This window comes from Chelon labrosus, assembly GCF_963514085.1.
Source record: "Chelon labrosus genome assembly, chromosome: 2".
Lineage (NCBI taxonomy): Eukaryota > Metazoa > Chordata > Actinopteri > Mugiliformes > Mugilidae > Chelon > Chelon labrosus.
In genome coordinates this window covers 30,004,296-30,024,323 of record NC_140338.1, presented here as the reverse complement: position 1 = coordinate 30,024,323, position 20,028 = coordinate 30,004,296, and the positions used below count along the sequence as shown (strand labels likewise).

Here is a 20,028-nt window from a genome sequence, read left to right as displayed (position 1 = left end):
GCTCTTTCTTAGCACGTGTCAGTCAGCTGGTGAACAGAGTCAACAGAGAGCAAACCAGAGATAAGTGACTCTGGTGAATGTTAGACCTGCTGTACATTTATTAGATGGACACAAAAACTTGTTCAAGTATTCAAAGTAGAACACCAGGGTGTGGGATCTAGGGCTTTAGAAAAATACCAGCTTGTATGTAGTACGTACTTCTGCTTGTGGCAAGAATAGTTGTTCTTAAACCACAATGTGAGCTGGAACAGGAAAAGAAATGAACAAGAATGAGTTTAATTCATTTCTCAAGCTTCCTGTGGCTTGAACCCTTACATCTACCGACCATAAGGGATCATGAGCTCACACAAAAAATAATGTCTATCAGTGGTTCTATGAAGCACACTTAGTAGGAATAATAAATTTGAACATGATGAATGTGAAAGCTGCTGAAATATTAAATACTGGGAAATAGTGCATAGAGGAAGAGGAACGCTTGAGTATAGGGGTTAATAAATGTGCTGCAGTTGTGGTTAGACAGAGGACCATGTCTACCAACAACACTTGAGAAGTCTGGTTGTGATTACTTCTCAGCTCAGTTGCACAGTGTGAGCTTGGTGATTGTTATAAACATGTGTAGTAGCCCTCTCTACTGTATATATAGAGTATATATTGATATATTCTATTTCTTTCTTCATTTCTAATTCTGGCAGTCTTTCACTATGTGACTGTGAAATTCCTCATAGAGCATAAGTAGCCTACCATGGGTAGAGCTGACGTGTATTTACAGATTCTGCTATTTTAAAAGGACTTCAGACTGGTTACCATGTTTATAATCTTAAAAGACATTTTATACAGGAGATCTTTGGACTTCTCATAGGAGGAAAATTGTTCTCTTCAAATATCATGGAAAATAAAAACACAGGACTCTGGTACTGAAGCAACAGAACATGACTGAGTAACTTGATTGTACATTCCTCTCCTTTTCTTTCCACTGACTTGCCAAATCATCTTCTTACAGAAAGTCATACATACCAGGATTGGTGTTTCATCAACATTCCAGCAGATGGTGGCATTGCCTAGTGATTTGGCCAATCTTGAGTTGTCTTGAGATGTTTTCAACACCTTTCAACTTGGTTTGTGTGTGTAGGTTTATGTTTGTATATGTCTCAGCCCAACGTGCATTTAGATTATTTTTGTCAAATTTTGTGAGTGTCATCAGGGAGGAAGGGACGAACTGGAAAACAGAGGGACTGAGAAGAGATGTGAGATGGTCCGAATGTCATCAAAAGGTGAGGAAGAGAAAGGCGGTTATCACCTTGTTACACTTGAGGCCCAGTAGAGATGAGAGAAAGAGAGACAGAGCCTGGTATGGAGGTATTAGTATAGTATTAGTATAGAGTCAAGTATGAATGCAAGCGAACGCAAACTACTGAAGAGTTGATGTTTGTTTAGCTGCTGCACACGCAGGAAAGAAGGAGAATGCAATAATACACCAAAGAGGGAAAAGTAGAATAGGGTCATGACTGTGTCTACTATGAAAACGTAATTTGTAATTTGTCATTTGTCTGCTTTTAACAGATGACATGATACTGTTGGCTTCAAAGCGAGCGAATCCCTGCAATGCTACTACGTATAGGGAGGAAGACGGATGAATGGATAGATGGATGCATGGAAATGACACATCACAGAAACCTGCACACAATCCAGTTTCTTTAATTTGTTTAAACTGAAACTGAGTGTGTCTGACAAAAATCACATTATATTATTAAATACCATTTCCTTGTTAATGATGTAGGGTATGAAATTATATACAAATGAACGTCCATATTGAATGTGGATGTTACTGTACAGTGGTACACGAATGACATGCTTTCAGCTTTCGTCATTTCTGTGTCAAAAACTGAAATAATAATCCAAGTCAAGTGCCTGGAGGTCCTTGGTACTACGCTAGACTCAACTGAAATGAAGGTGTCACTTCCAGTCCAGTCAGTGCTGCCTAAATCAACAGCTGCTCTCCCTTCTTGGTCAACTAGATTTTGCTGTGTGTGTCATCTCTCAGAGTGATTATAGTTGAAAACTAATTAGATATAACATGTAAATGACTGTGCTGCTAGACTCTTTGCATTTCTATCAGTTGGTCCTGACCTTAAATGACCTTTTGGTCTAACAGCCTTTTTATTCTTTCATTTCTGTCCATTCTGACTTTTTATCATTATGTACATGCTGTCCTTAAATTTGTTCTGGTATTCAGCTCATGTTCCTCTTCCTGTGTATTTCTCGTGCGTCACGTTATTTTATGTATTTTAGTGCAAATTAACTGCTGCCTAGTAAGGTAAGGTCTGATATATCAAACTGGATATTTTCTTATTTTCTGCACATTATTAAATCAAATCTAATCTATATTGTTCACTCCTGAAATGTGATGACATTTTAGTTGCTACTTAAGGTTTCTCGCCAAAAACCATTCCATTTGCTGCAATACAGTGAAAGTTATGGTCAGATTAAGAGAAAAAAGTGACTCCTAGTGGCTGTTTTCATCCCCAACGGTACACAAGGGTTAAATCTCTTGTGTGCACTGTCCTTAAACTATATGCTGCTGCAACACTGCACATTTCACCACTGTAGGATGAATAAAGGATTATCTTATCTTGTCTTATCTTGACATAGCCTTATATTTTTAGCTGTAGTCTATGTCAGTGCATTAATAACAATCATTTATTATGAGCATTCATTATTCAGTGTGTAGGTACTTAAAAAGTCCAGTGTTTATTTAGCAAAAGCAAGAATTGCACAGTTTTCCAGTGACAAATTTATTGGTTTTATTTAAAGAAAAACAACACATCAAGGATGTCACTCAGTAACTGCACAAAAAGCCAATTCGACTGGGTTTAATGTTGCTTCCCTCACCCCTAGCAGAGCTAGTCTCATGATGTGGAAGAAGAGTGAAAAAAAAAACACCCCAAAAAACATTGCACTGAATGTATGTATTTTACCAAACTGATGCAGTATACAACTTCAATGATTTTTCAGTCAGCTGTCACAAGAGATTTAGAAGGCTGAAATGACATAATGAGACCAACAAGTTCTTTCATCTTGTTGGAGAAGTCCCAAACATTTCTTTGGTTCACCAGTAGGTGGTGTGACAGTAGTGACTGTTATTCAAGATTTATATGGCTGATGTCAGCAGGAAATGTAATGTGTGAAATTTAAACGACAACCCATAGGCACTTCGTCCTGTCCTGACAGCAGCATAATATACACCACATTAGCTGAGTAAACATAGATTGCCCGCATGTGATCAACGGCTTGCTGTTTTCACAAAGTACTGGTGCTCAAACAAAAGTTGCAATAGTGATACTTAGAGTAATACTCGTAAATGTAAGTCACACAGCTTCTACAGAGAGACAACAACTGTTCACCCTGTCACACACACACACACACCCACACACACACACACACACACTGATGGCCTATTTAGTATGACCAGTTAACCTAACATGTCTGATTGGGTATTGCTGTCTTGTTGATTAATGGAGGTTATTCCCGGAGCTCTACAGGTACAGGCAGAACATGCAAGCTCTAGTGATTCAAATCCAGGTCCTTCATGCTGAGGCAACACCTCGTTGCTGCTCAGTCCATCGAATTGTATGGTCATTTTGAACAGTGCAGTGTGTGCTACTGTTAAACTGCTGTGAGTGTACGGCACTGTTTTTCTTATTTAACTCATCTCCACTGTTACATGTAGATATTATAGAAACACACGTTTTAAAACAAAATGCATCTATTAAATTAAAGTGTCTTAAAGACACATTTCAATTCAATTCAATTCAATTTTATTTATATAGCGTCAATAACAATACAAATCGTCTCAAGACGCTTTACAAAAACCCGGCCTGAAACCCCCAGAGCAAGCCTGAAGGCAACGGTGGCAAGGAAAAACTCCCTTTTAACAGGAAGAAACCTCGAGCAGAACCCAGCTCATATGGAGGGACCCATCTGCCTAAGGCCAGCCTCCACTCATCATCAGAAATGGTGTTATGGAACATATGCATTTTCTTTCCATATTATAAATGAGAAAATGACCATGGTTCCATATAAATGACTAAGGTACAATAAAAAGTCTCTCTTAAAGTTACATGTGCTCATCCAATTGAATGGGCAGCAATGTGCTGAACACTCGTTTGTTGTCACTGATGTTTTACTGAGAAACATGACACAGATGCTGAATAAGAAAGTACTTCAGTGTTGCACAGTGATCTTCACTTCTGTTTCTGCTGATGAATAAGTGGTCAAACTGTAGTGGAAATGTGTCAGTTCTGCGAAATTCTTAAGTTCATTTATCTGGTAAAAGCCACCTGACTTCCTCTGAGAAGTCACACATTCTGAAGTAAGAACATGAAACAAACATCTGCATGTGTTTTATTCAGTTTGTGTCTTACCAGACAGACATGACTTTTTGTGTTTTGAGATAATAACTAGCCTGGACATACATTTGTGCATAGCATTTGTGTAGGCATCTTGACATTCCACCCAGAATGAGCGAGGCATTTCACATTTTAAGATCACATTGCTGCAGCAACCCTTTAGGATCTATGAGCAAATGATTTATGAATCTGCATTTATGAATTTAAGTCTGCAGAGCCTCCATTTATGTAAGAGTCAGTCAAACAATTCCTTTCTCTCGACAATACACATGTAGTTAAAATTCTGCAAATCAAAATCAAGACCCTGTTGTTCCTGTTGTTTTAATGACAGTTAAAACAACTATAATATGAGTAAGAAAGTACTGTATGTACAGTAAAACTGTACAAAATGCCACTATTTCACACTTTTTCCGTAGTGAGTTTTCACCCTGTTAATGAACAAGGTGCATGTTTGTCTTTTTTGGGAGGCATTGTCAGTATAGCGTGACTGACGTTAAGTGATGTTAAGTCACAAACTGTTGTCTACACTTCTGTTCTTGCTGATGCACCAGTGGTTGTGAGGGTTATTTATCTGATGAAAGCATCTTACTGTCCTGTGAGAAAACAAACACTTTTGTGAATGTTTTCTTAAGCTTATCTTTCTAGATGAATCTTCTGTCCTCCACTGTGTTCACTGTTTCTTTGCCTTCCACAGAAGACAGAGAAAAGAGGAACAGAGAAACACCAGATCTGCACTGTTCATTTTTCATTCTTTCTCTAACAGTTCTTTCATTATTCCGGGCTATTCAATTGGCGGCCCCCGGGCCGGGTCCAGCCCCTGAGGAATTTTGTACCGGCCTTTACAGTGTCGTGTAGTTATTACATATGGGTAGTCTAATACAGCGCATGACTATGGCTCATTGTACATTCTCTTGTGCAATAGGAGATGGTATGCACACGTTTAAGACGGACCTATATTTTGAGGGACCACACATGACCATTCAAAGTCGCCGTTCGCCGTTCGCGGTCGAGTGCAACGCTCTGAGCGCTGACTGTACGCCTGGCTCTGACCGCTCTGACTTCTTTCTTTCAAGCACGGTTGACTAACAAGATAAAATATCTCTCTCTACTTTCAAAAAAATAAATAAAAATGAGTTCAGTAGTTGTCCGGATCAAGAGGGTTGCAAACCGTCCCTGAAAAAACAGAATTGTTCCGTATTTAAAAACAAAAGTACGCGTTCCGTATTGAGCTGAAACGGGACGCACTTTGTCCTGTATTACCGTGAGAATCCAAAATAGTGAGTAAAATGTCAATGGAATGAATGAAAAACAGGGCGCTTTATAGGAATATTTACGGTAAACTTATTCCCAGGCCGTCTCCTGCTCTGTGACCAATGAGCTGACAGCAGGAATCCTGCTCATCTCATTGGTCGTGGTACTGTTGTTTGCGAAGAAGATACCAGAAGACAATTCAATTCAATTCATAAATTTTATTTATATAGCGTCAATAACAATACAAATCGTCTCAAGACGCTTTACAAAAACCCGGCCTGAAACCCCCAGAGCAAGCCTGAAGGCAACGGTTGCAAGGAAAAACTCCCTTTTAACAGGAAGAAACCTCGAGCAGAACCCAGCTCATATGGAGGGACCCATCTGCCTAAGGCCAGCCGGGTAGAGACAGAAGAAAGAGAGAAGAGAACAGCAAGATAAACATACATCTGTCATAGATACACATATCTGACTAAAGCGTACATGTGGAATCTTATGATACAAACTGATGATGTTACATGACAGTTTGAAAATGTAAGAGGAATCATAGGCAGGTTGGAGAATTGTTCATTCAGGTAGGAGTGGATAACTGCAGGATTCCATGAAGACTGGGCAGGCTGATGAGACCACGACAACAGATGTAGTATGGAGCTCCACAGGAAACGCACAACTCCAGGCCAGAGATACTCACAAGAAGGGGGGGGGGGGGGGGGGGGGGACACAGCAGTAAATATTCTACATAGTAATAGCACAGAATTGCATGACTAGTAGTAGAGAGAGGAGAGGAGAGAGAAGAAAGAAGGAGGACATGTGTTTGGTGCATCGTCCCCCAGCAGCCTAGACCTATAGCAGCATTACTAAGGGATGGTTTAGTCCAGCCCTAACTATAAGCTTGATCAAAAAGAAAAGTCTTAAGCTTGACCTTAAAAACAACAAAGCAACAACTTTTACTCGCACTTTCTGTTTGAACTTTTCTTAATGCACTTTTACAAGAGGAATGCTCTGCTTTCTATTTTGTATTTATACAGTTTTAAGTTAAGCAGGACCAGTTTTGCACTTGAAAAAAAAAAAATGCATCTAATTAAATTCAGGTTCGAGTCAAATAGTTAAAAATCGTTCCACACACACAAAAAAGCTAAAAGAAATTCACCACACCGGGAAGAGTGAAGGCAATCGGATTGGCTGGGCCTGCCAATGAGGTGTCCCTTATTTATTTTTCAGGGAGTTGGCAACCCTTGCATATGTTGTTCTGCATTTACAAAATAGAATACAATGACTCCTTCAGTATGTTGTTGTTTATTTGTTACCGTGATTACTTTTATTCTCTGGCCCCTTAGTTTGCCTCAGTTTCATGAGCTGGCCCCTATTCCCAATTAACTGAATAGCCCTGCCTTAAACCAAATTATAGTTGTCACATGGACTGCATAATTTCATATGCTGCAGAATTTTGTTTTCACGTACATACACCAATCAGACATAACATTGTTACTACCTGCCTAATATTGTGTAGCCTCCACCCGCAAAAACAGCTCTGACCCATCCAAGCGAGGACTCCACTAGATCCCCAAACGTGTGCCGTTGTACCTGGCACCAAGATTCTAGCAACCGATCCTTTAAGTCTGGGTTAAGGATTTAAGGCGATGACAGCTGGGATAGACTCCAGGCCCCCCCATGACCCTTCACAGGACAAGCGGTTGCAGAAATTGTATGTATGAATTGAGGCTGGGATGTGGGGCCTCCATGGATCCACAGATGCTCGATTGGCCTAAGGTCTGTGGAATTTGGAGGCCAAGTCAAAAGTTTGAACTTGTTTGATGAGTTCCTCAAGTCATACCTGAATCATTTTTGCTTTGGGGCAGGGTTCTTTATTCTGCTGAAAGAGCCCACTGCCTTCAAATGGTGTGCATGGTCTGCAACAATGTTTATGAAGGTGATATGTGTCAAAGTAACATCCACAAGAGTAGAGTCTACCAACCGAACATTGCCCAAAGTCTCGCACTGTCTCCAATGGTTTACTTCTATACTTCTTCTCATACTGCTGGTGCTGAAAGAATAATAAAGAATAAAGAATGCTAATTTACCCGCCCACTATTTATGAGAATGTGGCTCAGCAGGTAGAGCAGGTTGTCCACGAACCAGAGGGTTAGCAGTTCGATCCCCGGAATGTGTCACATGCCGAAGTGTCCTTGAGCAAGACACTGAAACCCCAGTTGCTCCCAGTGCGTGGCACTGGTGTGTGAATGTGTGAGTGCTTGTGTGAGCGAATGGGTAGATGTGTCTGTGACTGTAAAGCGCTTTGAGTACCAATAGGTAGAAAAGCGTTATATAAAAGCAAGGCCATTTACCATTTAATGACCTGTGTCTAGAATAGCAATGTCTACAGATATAACTGAGAAAAAATTAACTTTGATCATTTGAAGGACATGTTGTTCTGAAACCACGACTCTGAAGAGTTGAGATATCTGAATGGGACAGGGGTCACTGTGTCTCAGTGTCCCCATGATAAGATCATGATTTACATCAATGTACTGCACGTCTAAAGGGCTATCAATATTCTGTGAAACTGTCTTGGGTTCTATTGTCATAAACACCATTTGGACTCACAAGTGAAGAGTGTGACACTTTTTCGCTGACTCTGTTGATGGTAACTTTAGGTTAAAATGTTAAATGTTTAGTTCCATTATCTCTAGTCTTTAAGGTCTCATGTAGAATTACAATATGTAGAGTTAACAACTCTTCCTGCCTATAATTCTTGTGATACTTACAGTAATATTCGGTAATACTTGTGTAAGTCACACAACTTCTACAGAGAGATAACAACTGTTCACCCTCACACACACACCAATGGCCTCTTTAGTATGACCAGTTAACCTAACATGTCTGTTTTGTTATTGTTTTCTTGTTAATGAATGGAGGTTATCCCTGGAGCTCTACAGGCCCAGGCAGAACATGCAGTGAACTCATAATGTCCAGTTTTTATAGGATCTGTTTTGGTGAGGTGTCAGTAGAATTGTGTGGTCATTTTGAATGCTGTAGTGTGTGCTACTGTTGAACTGCTCTGAGTGTATGGCACTGTTTTTCTTATTTAACTAATCCCCACTGATACATGTAGATATTATAGAAACACCCATTAGTGTGTTTTTGCTGTGCTCTTGCACACAGACTGGACATAGCAGACTTTACTTGCTAGTAAAGGCTAATTCAGGCTGTAAAGTCTTATTCAAAGAACACCCATCATTATAAGACAGCACAAGACATCCATGTCTACCTATGTACTTTATGGATCGTTGGAAAATGGTGTACTTACTACTCAACAAAGAAAACAAAACAGATTTAACTGTTTAACAAATTTATTGTTTTCATTCAGATACTTTCTAGGCAAAGGATTCATTTCACATACAGAATGAAGGCTGATAAATGCAAGCAGCACATCACAAATAGCTTTTAGGAATTTGTTGCTCATATTGTTCAACATGTTGGGAATCAAACAACACTCAGGGGTAAGTTAGTTTAGGGTTTGCAGACAATGCATGGAAATATTGTAATGAGATCAGATATTAGAAGTATGTGATGGTTTGCTGGGCATTTTTTTTTTTTTCCCAATTTCATTTTCATTTTGTTCCACATGTTAGAGAGTCATGAGTATAAGCAAGCTTTCAGTTTGTTCCACCAAACAGACAGCTTTGAGGGTTTGGAATTTCTTGCAACATAGCAGTTTAGATTGCTCCGCAGTCCTACACTCTCCAAGAAATAGACAACCTTACAGTCAGCTAGATCGTCAGTAGGTTTAGTTTTTTTAGTTTTTTTAGTTATTTTGAACAACTCATAGGGAGGGATGAGCACCTCTTGTTCATCTTTGATACGTGAATAATGTTTCAAGTAACCACCTAAGCAGGTCTTAATTTTAAAGCAGGTCTTGTCACCAAACTGTTTCAAGTTTGCTGATAATGAGGAGGAGGCAAAAGTACCAAAGCGGATTATATGGTTGACAGAGCCAGTAAACGCAGCTTTGGTTCTGCGGTAAGTATCCTGACATTTTTGATTGTTATTGAGGATCTGTACAGCAGATGTCAGCCAGAAATGTAAGTAGTGGTATTCAAAGAAGGTGCCATATTTCTTTCTGTTTGTCCTGACAGCTTCATTGAATTCAACATAAATATTTGGCTTTTCAGCTGTATAAGCACAGATTGCTAGCATGTGATCCTTAGTCAATGCTTGATCTATTTTTTCTTTTTTTTTTAGGTCCTCGCTTGAACAGTTATCTGCTTTCCTCCAGGCTATTCCAAATGATGTAGTTTTGGAACTGTTCTCTTTTTTAAAGTATTGGTCCTTGACCATTTTTTCCATCACTGCATTGCAGTTGAAGTACATGTCATCCACAGCATTTTCAACCATGCCCAGTTTGATCTAGGAGAGGAGAAAGAAAAAGCTTTGAAAGAAGGACATAACACCAGGTGGAATTCATACCATTCTGTAGTGGTGGAAAATGTGAAGTAAAAAGAATAATGCTATAAAATCCAGTCAGACACTGGACAACCCTACATTCAAGTTTAACTTTAATATTAACGGCAACAATGTTGTCACTGTATCAAATGTATACTGTACGTGTAATTGGCTCAATATTATATTTATTTATCATTATTATTGTTTACTCAACCCATATTGCTCAATTTATGTAATCAGGAGATTACAGGAGATTAATGCTGTTGACACCACTACGTGTGCATACTCACTTCCCCTAACTCTTCCCTTAAAACCTCTGCTTTTGAGGGAATCTGAGGGAGGGAGCAACTGGACAGATTTGGACCTGAGTTGCAGAAAGGTTCAGTGATAACATTAAATTGTTTCAAGGAGAATGGATCAAGCCACAAAGTGAAGTCATCCACACTTTGTAATTAAATGATCAATGATGGTAGTATGCTAATTTATTAGCTTATTTAGACTGAGGGACCTGTATTTTGAATCAGTGTGTGACTGACACAAGTTAGATCTCATGAAACGTAGAAATTTTATACGTTTTGAGAAATGACATACTTTTTGAGAAGATGAGCTCCTTGAATAGACAACAGCGTGGACTGCACCAAGCTCGGTTTCTAAATAAGACTCAAAAGCTGAAGTTTTGATGGAATTTGAGGGAGGGAGCAAAGATTTGAACCTGAGTTGCAGAAAGGTTCAGTGTCAACATTAAATTATTTTGACGAGAATGGATCGACCCACTACTGCAGCTGACTGTTTACTGTATTATATAGGTGTTATAACACTTACAGTATATCTATCTATCTATCTATCTATATATATATATATATGTATATATATATATATATATATATATATATATATAAATGTATATGTACATTTTTAATGTCTGATTTGTACATTTAATGTTTAAATTGTTGCTTCGTAGGCCTTTAGGAATCAATCCTGTGTATGTACTGCACATGTCAGAATTGTCACTTTGACTTTGAAGTGTGAGTCCGTTCTGAATAAAAACTGCTGATATGCATAAGTTTGAAAATATTACATTCTCTTAGATTCTCTTGGTTGGTATGGCCCACTCACCTTCTTGGAGCTGATTGGAAGCAGCCAGAAAGAGAGCAAACACAGTGGAGCACAAATCAGCATGATACCCTTCATCACTGCAGTTAGGCAGACAGACTCTGGATTTACACACACAAGACAAATGTTGTTTAACATCAGTGACATTATACAGGTACAAATATGAGAGGATGAACTCACCAGTGTTTCAGCGCTGTGAACCGCTCAGAACAAAAGTTTTGACTCAACAGGCAGTCAGTTTTCTGGGACTCTACATATGTAGTGGGTTTAACTGTGGTTCTGTTAAACCCACCCATGAGCGATATGTTTGCTGACAGATGGAAAGACTAGGTGTTACTGTTGGTGACAAACCCACAGAAAAGCATTACTCAGTTTCATTTGGTTGTTCAAATGGTTGTGCTGCCTGCAACTTTTCTGCTTTAGCTCTTTCTTAGCATGTGTCAGTCAGCTGGTGAACATAGAGTCAAAAGGGAGCAAACCAGAGATACAGTAAGTGAATGTTAGACCTGCTGTACATTTATTAGATGGACACAAAAACTTGTTTAAGTATTCAAAGCAGAACACCAGGATGTGGTACCTAGGGCTTTAGAAAAATACCAGCTTGTATGTAGTACGTACTTCTGCTTGTGGCAAGAATAGTTGTTCTTAAACCACAATGTGAGCTGGAACAGGAAAAGAAATGAACAAGAATGAGTTTAATTCATTTTTCAAGCTTCCTGTGGCTTGAACCCTTACAGCTACCAAGCACAAGGGATCATGAGCACACACAAAAAAATAATGTCTATCAGTGGGTTCTATGAAGCACACTTAGTAGGAATAATACATTTGTTGTGATGTCTTCTCAGCTCAGTTGCACAGTGTGAGCTTGGTGATTGTTATAAAAATGTGTAGTAGCCCTCTCTACTGTATATATAGAGTATATATTGATATATTCTATTTCTTTCTTCATTTCTTATTCTAGCTGTCTTTCACTCTGTGATTGTGAAATTCCACATGGAGGATAAGTACCATGGGTAGAGCCGGGTGTTACCGTGTTTATAATCGTAAAAGACATTTTATACAGAAGATCTTTGGACTTCTCATAGGAGGAAAATTGTTCTCTTCAAATATCATGGAAAGTAAAAACACAGGACTCTGGTACTGAAGCAACAGAACGTGACTGAGTAACTTGATTGTGCATTTCTCTCTTTTTCTTTCCACTGACTTGTCAAATCATCTTGTTACAGAAAGTCATACATACCAGGATTGGTGTTTCATCAACATTCCAGCAGATGGTGGCATTGTCTAGTGATTTGGCCAATCTGTCTTGAGATGTTTTCAACACTTTTCAACTTGGTATGTGTGTTTAGGTTTATGATTGTATATGTCTCAGCCCATGTCACGTCTGGTTCATATGTGCGACGGTGTCAATTATTAGTGTCTTATCATCCGATCAGGATCATTTATAATATATGGTGTGGTTAGAGATTCATACAGTAATTAAGGGGCCGTTGTTCATTTGTTAGACGCTTATCAGCGTACATTGTTCATCAGGAATGTGTATTCTTGATTGTGTCATTACACTGATATTTCTTTTATTGTGGAGACTGCAATCATAAAGAATCGGCATAGTCCTCCATTTTAATCAGAGGTCTCAATCCAGTACCTCCTTTATAGTAACGGTATATGTATTCATCCCACAGTGTCACGGTACGGGAGTCACGGTTCGGTGCACGCAGTCATATGTCTGAGTGAGTAGTCTATTAAAAAAAAAGTCGAGTCCTCACTTCACTTTTTAGGTAATTAGCCTAAAAGCTGCCAGCTAACTTGTTAGCCAACAGAAGAACAAAAACAGATGAAGAAGAAAAGTAATGGAGCATAGATGTAGTAAGAGAAGTGTGGAGTTGAAAGACCTGCCGGCTTCATTTAAATCACCAGTGTGGGAACACATTGGTTTCCCGGTGCAACATAATGGCGATGGCATGTGAGTGTTGGACAGGACAAAGAGTGTCTGCCAGAATATTATTTTTGAATATTTAATTATTTATTTAATTATTTTGTAATATCTTCAGTTTTTCAGTTTGGTACTATTTGAAATATTTGCTCGACTTGCGGGCGGCACAGTGGCGAGATGGTTAGCGCTGATGCCTTGCAGCGAGAAGATCCCGGGTTCGAAACATGGGCCGACCGTGTGGAGTTTGCATGTTCTCTCTGCGTCTGCGTGGGTTCCCTCTCGGTATTCTGGCTTCCTCCTGTAGATGTGAGTGTGAGTGTGAGTGTGGATAGTTGTCTGTCTCTCTGTGTTAGCCCTGTGATGGACTGGCGGCCCGATGACAGCTGGGCTCCAGCAGACCCTTGATAGGAGTAACAAGCAGTTACAGAAGATGAATGAATGTTTGACTTGTTTGGCAATATTGCTAAGAGTATGTACACATTTTACTGTTGTCATGACCTGGCTCGTAAGCCATGAAAAACAATGGAGAAACACAGGCTAAACATAAAGCTTAACCAATTTATTTAAATAAAACCAAAGCCCAACTCTGAACAATGTAATGAGGTGTGAGTGGGAGTATCAGTGTGTCTGTCGATGGGTGCATGATAGTGTGTGTGTATTGTTGGAAGGTGCTAAGATAAAGTGAACAGGCCGAAGCCAACAGAACAAAAACGTGATACCGGAGGAATGGAGGTCGAGAAGCAGAGAGAGAGATCTTAAAGGATCAGGGAAACTGGCCAGGTGCTCCCGATCACCCAAATTGAGACCCACCCACTAAGGTACCTGCAGAAACAGACAAGCAACAACACAAGGGGAAAAACACAGAACAGGCCCTATAGCAGCAGGTTGCCATCACAATACAACACTGAAAATGTTAGTTTCTTATAATGAAGTTACCAGTTGCTACCAGACTACCTCAGTTTATCTCTACATGAAATTGAGCTTTTTCTTTTCCTCTGTATGAACAAAATGAATGAATGGTATGAGAACCCTCCTAATGCATTGGTTTTATGTTTTATTCTATTTTTTTGCTTTTATAACAGGAGGTGGTTTTTAATTTTTTCAGTCATTTGGTGTCTGTTCAAAATAAGTGACAAAAGCTAGTCTTATACATGTGTGAGTTTTTGTTGCTTTTTTCCCATTGTATCGAACATGCACCAAACTGTGACCCCCACACGGAGGAACGTACCGAACCGTGACTTGTGTGTACCGTTACGCTCCTACTTTTTATACAACAAGCCTAAGTAATGGGTAAATGGCGTGATTTGATGGTCAACAGTAAAACTGACAAATTCGAGCTCTTTTGAACAGGGGAAAGCACCAGGATTGTAAAATGCATTGTTATTTTGTGTCATGTATGTGCATTCAAATAATGTGGTTATAATGGGAGTCAGTGGGGCAAAAACAGCCACTAACAGCACGTGACGGAGTTTTAATGAAAATCTGATGCTGCACAAAAATTAAATATGCATAAAAATCACTGATGTCACTAATCTTTGACATATCCAAGACTGTGATAACAGTTAAAAAAAATCTCCTGTTTCTGATCATGTTTTATATTTAAAATAGGTCATTTTGTGTGTATTTTTCCCATATCAGTAATTCTATTTTTTTAAATTGGCATTTAAAGGGTTAAAATTTGGAATATTTTTTAATATTTAGTAGTTTTACAGTTTTTTCCAGTTGCTAACACACTAAAATGACATGGATAGCACAAATATTTAAACTGACACATAAGGAGCAAAACCTCATCTCAAATCTCCAAAACTTTACAGTTTTTCTCGATTGTTTACACACAAAAACTGGTACTTGAGACACAATGACCACAACATGTAACTCGTGCACCAACCCCCTGAACCAATTCTGCTAAACTACAAGCACAATTCCTGCTTTACACTCAAATTGCAATTCTAAAACACACTTTTTTCACAACACTACACACAATTCTCTGCATTTGGCACAATTTTCATGACGAAAATCTCTTGTTTTCACAAGGAACACACTACCATTCAAATTCTAAAGTTAAGTTGTCCTACTATGCACACTGACTCATCACATGGGTAAACACCTGTCACACAGGTTTACAATTAGCAATCAGAGCTTTAGCATAAAAAGGGCAACAGGTGAGCTCTGTTTTGGAGCAATGGATGCCAACATTGGAAACAGAGGCAGAGCCAGAGCCAGAGGAGTGAAAGTAAGAGGAGGAGGACGGGGAGGACGAGAACGAGGACAAGGACAAGGGAGGCCAAGGACTGTAATCTCTGATGAGATCCGAGCCACTTTGGTTGACCATGTGATCAACCATGGTCTAACAATGAGGGAGGCTGGGCAAAGAGTACAGCCAAATTTGAGCAGGTACACTGTAGCATCCATTATCCGGACCTTCCGAAATGAGAATAGGTAAGAAATCTACTCTCAATAGAAAATTGCAGTACTGCATATCAATACAGTACTCAATGAGTACAGTAGTACAGAAATGCCTGTGGACTGTTCTATAAAAATAAAGTATGTTTCAAGTATTTGGGAAATGTATTCCTACTTTGCATTCCTACACAGTATTTACAGTATTTTACTATTTGTTTGGCAGAACTGAAAGATTACCAACACAAGGTGGTCGGGAACGTCTTCTATCTCCTGAACAGGAAACTGAAATAATCAACATGGTCCTAGAAAATAACGCCATAACATTACGGCAAATACAAAGAAAAATAATAGAAAACAATGACATATTTCAAAATATTGATAGGGTAAGCTTATCAACACTGGACCGTGTCTTGCGCAGAAATAATCTGAGGATGAAGCAGGTCTACAGGGTGCCATTTGAACGCAATTCAGAGAGAGTCAAAGAATTGCGATATAACTATGTGCAAGTGAGTCCTATACAATCCCACAATTGATGCATACTCGCAACACTGTATAAATTACTGTATACATATTTCAGTATTGTAATCACAATGATTGTGTTTTACAATAGTGACCACTCCCATGTCTATTTCTGATATTGTCATGTGTGTTTCAGAGAGTCCTAGAGCTAGAGGTGGCTGCAGTGGAGCACCAGTTCATCTTCAATGATGAGGTTGGATTCAACCTCACAAAAAGACAAAGGAGGGGAAGGAATATGATCGGGCAGTGTGCTATTGTTGAAGTCCCTGGCCAGCGCGGAGGGAACATGACAATGTGTGCAGCGATTACGCACCACGGTGTCATGCATCACCATGCTACCCTTGGCCCCTACAACACTGCCCATCTGATCACATTCCTGGACATGCTACACAACACACTCATTCCACCAGACCAGATAGATGGCCCAGAGCAGCTCAGGTACATTGTAATTTGGGACAACGTAAGTTTCCACCGGGCTGCTCTGGTTCGTAACTGGTTCATTGCCCACCCACGTTTTTTAGTTGTTTATCTCCCTCCATATTCCCCATTCCTAAATCCTATTGAGGAATTTTTTTCTGCCTGGAGATGGAAAGTGTATGACCGAAGTCCACAAACGCGTATACCCCTTCTCCAAGCTATGGAAGACGCATGTAGAGATATAGCAGTTGATGCTTTTCATGGCTGGATTCGCCATGCTAGGCGATATTTCCCCCGCTGCTTGGCCAGGGAAAACATTGCTTGTGATGTGGATGAGGTGCTGTGGCCAGACCGAAACAGAAGACAGGATGCAGCATAGTTTTTTTTTTTTTTTACAGTAACTGTATACAGTAAATTCTTCTGTTTTGTATGTAGACCACTGTACAGTATGTGGAACTTTGTGTTGGTTGGGATGTACACTGTGTACATTGTTTTTGTGGGAAAAATAAAATATATTTATTACCGTGTATTTGTGTGTTCTGAGTATAAAAACAATATTCTCAAATATTTTACATTACAACACACTTATGTATATACTGTCTGTAGTAAGTGTAACACTGAACAAAAAAGGCCTAAGTCATTACGATGAATGGAGAAGTGTGTTTTACATTGAGCACGTCAGTGTTCAACTGGTTCTTATAAATGTCTATTGATATGATGGTTTGTGTGTGTCATTTGAAAACAAAATACCATTTTGAGAAGAAATAACATTGTTTTGAATGTGAAGTTTAATTTTGCAGGAGAATTGAGAGGTTTTGCCCGTTGTGTGTGTGTTTTTGGATTTGTGTGTAGAGTTCTGAGAATATGAGGCATGCTTTCAGAAAATGTGTGTAAACAATCAAGAAAAACTGTAATAACAATCATTTATTGTGAGCATTCATTATTCAGTGTGTAGGTACTTAAAGAATTGCAGTTTTCCAGTGACAAATTTATTGGTTTTATTTAAAGAAAAACAACACATGTCACTCAGTAATTGCACAAAAAGCCAATTCCATCAGGTTTAAAGTCGCCCCCCCCCCCCCCCCCCCCCATAGAGCTGGGTTGTAACAGCCTAATTAAAATCATGTTGTAGAAGAAGACTGAAAAAAAAAACATTACACTGAATGTATGTATTTTACCAAACTGATGCAGTATACAACTTCAATGATTTTTCAGTCAGTTTTCACAAGAAATTTAGAAGGTTGAAAGATGACATAACGAGACCAACAAGTTCTTTCATCTTGTCGGAGAAGACCCTCCAAACTTTTATATGTCCAGAAGTTTGCAGTTCAGATTACTCTTACTCATAGCACTCTCCAAGACATAGTCAACTTTGCAATCCTACAGTCCTGGAATTTTATTTATTTATTCTTCATCACCCTTATATGGATAGGTTTTCAAAAAAGCACCTGAGCAGGTCTTAATTTTAAAGCAGGTATTTCTACCAAAGAGCCTCAGGCCTATTTTATAGGAGCTGGAAGAAAAGGAACCAAACCAAACCATCTGGCTGACTTTGCCAGTAAACATTTCTTTGGTTCACCAGTAGGTGGTGTGACAGTAGAGACTGTTATTCAAGATTTATATGGCTGATGTCAGCAGGACATGTAATGTGTGGAATTTAAACAACAACCTATAGGTGCTTCGTCCTGTCCTGACAGCAGCATTGAACATTGTATACACTCCGTTAGCTGTGTAAACATGGATTGCCTGCATGGGATCTTTGGTCAGAGCCTCGTCCTCTCTCTCTCTTCACACTTTTTTGGACTCATCGGGCGAGAGGCAGGGTACACCCTGGACAGGTCGCAGGGCTAACACAGAGAGACAGACAATACTCACATGCACACCTACGGCCAATTTAGAATCATCAATGAACCTAACCAGCATATCTTCGGATGGTGGGAGGAAGCTGGAGTACCCGGAGAGAACCCACGCAGACACAGTGAGAACACAGAAAGTCAGCCCATGGTTTCAAACCCAGGACCTGTGAGGCATCAGTGCTAACCACCTCGCCACTGTGCCGCCCCAAATTGATACATATAACACACACTCAAGGAACAGTCAGCAGTAAGCCAAAGTAGTAGTTTTAACCACATAGCTTCTTTCAAAGAAAGATGCAAATGTTTTAAATCCTCTTCAAAATATTCTTAATTAGAAACAGGCTGCTGTTTTCACAAAGTGCTGGTGCTCAAACAAAAGTTGCGAGTAATACTTGTAAATGTAAGTCACAAAGCTTCCACAGAGATACAACAACTGTTCACCCTCACACACACACACACACCCACACACACACCCACACACACACACACACACACCCACACACACACACACACACACCACTGGCCTATTTAGTATGACCAGTTAACCTAACATGTTTTGTTATTGCTCTCTTGTTGATTAATGGAGGTTATCCCTGGAGCTCTACAGGCACAGGCAGAACATGCAAGCTCTACTGATTCAAACCCAGGTCCTTCATGCTGAGGCGACACCTCTGTGCTGCTCAGTCCATTGAAGTCTCAATGTCCAGTTTTTATTGGATATGGTTTTTTGAGGTGTCGGTAGAACTCTGTGGTCATTTTTGAACGGTGCAGTGCGTGCTACTGTTGAACTGAGTGTACAGCATTGTTTTTCTTATTTAAGTCATCTCCACTGTTACATGTACATATTATAGAAACACACGTTTTGAAACAAAATGCATCTATTAAAGGAAAGTGTCTTAAAGACACATTCATTGTTTGTTCTTTTTCTAACTCCACTGACTGGCATTTTTACAATTGCGTCTCCACTCGTCATCAGAAATGGTGTTATGGAACATATGCGTTTTTTTTCCATACGTATTATAAATGAGAAAATGACCATGGCCCCATATAAATGACTAAGGTACAATAAAAAGTCTCTCTTTTTATGATTAACATTTTTTTATTTTCATTATTTCAACAGAAACACTTTAACAACAACACTGTTTGGACAAAACTTTTGATATGTTTATCCCTTCCTGTCAGGGCTGAATGATCACCCAAAACAAATAATGTAAAATTGAATGGGATCTGTATCTCTGTAATCACACACATTATCATAAACAATGGCCCAAAATTGCTGGACTTTGTCACAGGACCATAAAACATGAACTAAATTACCTTCCTCAGATTTGCATCGCCAACAATTTGGTGTGGGTAATAAACCTAATCTAAATAATCTGGAAGGGGTCCAATAAAACCGATGTATAATTTTGAATTGGATAAGGCGTACTCTTGCATCCCTTGATAAAAGGTCTCTCTTAAAGTTACATATGCTAATCCAATTGAATGGGCAGCAATGTGCTGAACACTCGTTTGTTGTCACTGATGTTTTACTGAGAAACATGACACAGATGCTGAATAAGAAAGTACTTCAGTGTTGTACTTTTATTGTGATCTTCACTTCTGTTTCTGCTGATGGATAAGTGGTCAAACTGTGGTGCAAATGTGTCAGTTCTATGAAATTCATAAGTTGATTTATCTGGTAAAAGCC

At 39.3% G+C, this 20,028-nt stretch overlaps 1 protein-coding gene across 1 annotated transcript; it reads right to left on the bottom strand.

Annotated features, from left to right (window-relative positions):
- Positions 1-9,290: 9,290 nt before the first annotated feature.
- On the bottom strand, positions 9,291-10,243 carry LOC311494938 (T-cell ecto-ADP-ribosyltransferase 1-like; the record flags this gene model as incomplete). Its single annotated transcript, XM_084554218.1, has 1 exon — positions 9,291-10,243. The coding sequence occupies exon 1, from the start codon at positions 10,047-10,049 to the stop codon at positions 9,291-9,293; it is 759 nt and encodes a 252-aa protein (XP_084410344.1). The 5' UTR covers positions 10,050-10,243.
- Positions 10,244-20,028: the final 9,785 nt, after the last annotated feature.